Source organism: Charadrius vociferus, unplaced genomic scaffold, assembly GCF_000708025.1.
Source record: "Charadrius vociferus isolate BGI_N301 unplaced genomic scaffold, ASM70802v2 scaffold758, whole genome shotgun sequence".
Taxonomy (NCBI): domain Eukaryota; kingdom Metazoa; phylum Chordata; class Aves; order Charadriiformes; family Charadriidae; genus Charadrius; species Charadrius vociferus.
In genome coordinates, this window is record NW_009649934.1 from 45,625 (window position 1) to 47,006 (window position 1,382).

A 1,382-nucleotide genomic window follows, 5' to 3' on the forward strand; every position below is an offset into this window, starting at 1 on the left:
CAAGCCCCTTCGCTGCCGTGGCAGCCATTCCCTGCGTGCCAGAGTGATCTGGGCACAACCAGATGGGAACGCCGGGGCTGGTGCCATCATCTCCATCCCCTTCTCCCATGGCAGTGCGCTGCACATCCAAGAAGGTTGGCATCATGTTCCTGACGGAGGTGGCCCTGGGCAAGCCCTACCGCATCACCTGCGACGACCCCACGCTGTGTCAGCCACCTGCCGGCTACGACAGCGTCCTGGCCTGTGGCCAGACAGAGCCGGGTGAGCCTGGGGCAGGAGAGGGTGTGAGGGCCTGTGGATCTGGGGTGGACATGGGGCAGGGGAGGAAGAGGCCAGATCTCGGGCTTGACATGGTGGTGGGGGGGTGTCTTCTCACCCAGACCCTGCGCAGGATGAAGAAGTGTTGCTGGATGGCAAGAAGGTTCTGGTGTGCCAGGGCAAGCCCATCCCCATGCCCACCTACAAGGACTCCTCCTTCAGGCAGAGCGAGTACCTCATCTACCAGGAAAGCCAATGCCGGATCCGCTACCTTGTCCAGCTCCAGTTCTGAGGGTGGCTGGGCACACCATGGCCCCATCCCAGCACCAGCTGATGATGCCCACCAGCCCAGAGCACAGTGGTCTGGACTTTCCAGCCACCCCATCTGGGGCTTGGCAAGGGACAGGCTGGCATGGGGACAGAGCTTGCTTTGACCATGAATAAAAACCGTGTGCCTTGTACCGAACGGTGCCGGTGCTTTCCTGCCTGGTGAGGCAGGTGCGGAGCAGGGAAGGGTGGTCGTAGGTCCTTGCAGGGACAGTGGTGGGTGGCTCTGGAGGGGCTCCAACCTGTTGTGGCCATCCAGTGCTGGCAACCTTCAGGTGAAAGCTGGTGGCTTTTCAAGCCAGGTGCCCTCATGACCTTCACAAGGCACATGGCTCATCCCCATCACTGTGGCATCAGAGCTACAGAGGATGAGCAAGCTGTGCTGCCCTGCCTGGGCATGGAGGAGCTCATCCATGCATCTGGAGGGCGAGCGCCTGCCCTTCCTCTGGTGCCATGCTTGGTGCCATGCCTGCTGCTGTGTCCCAGCCTGGTGACCATGCCAAGCCCCTCTCTGTGCTCATGTGTGCCCCCCGAGCACGTGTCCACGTTCCAGGGGTGCCAGGGAAGGACAACTCCTGGCTGCATTATCCTGATGCCCCATGGATGCTCCAGAGCATCCATGTGCTGGTGTGGAGGAGACGCCTCAGATCTGCTTGTAGGTCTGTCCCCCAAGCCCTGGAGACCTCGGGGCTGAGCTGTCCTTGCAGAAGGACCAAGCCTGGTGCATCGTGTGGCCATGCTGGGGGGGGACACAGGGCTTGGGGACCCCAGTCTCCCCTTCCCAACCCCCCCCCCGC

The 1,382-nt window shown here is 62.3% G+C and overlaps 1 protein-coding gene across 1 annotated transcript in view; it reads left to right on the forward strand.

Moving 5' to 3' along the window:
• The window catches only part of PARP3 (poly (ADP-ribose) polymerase family, member 3), a 3,618-nt gene extending 3,068 nt beyond the window's left edge, over nt 1-550 (forward strand). Inside the window, exons 9-10 of the mRNA XM_009891233.1 lie at nt 82-261; nt 381-550. Coding sequence (XP_009889535.1) covers nt 82-261; nt 381-550 — 350 coding nt within the window. The remainder of the gene's footprint in view (nt 1-81; nt 262-380) is intronic.
• The last annotated feature ends 832 nt before the right edge of the window (nt 551-1,382 follow it).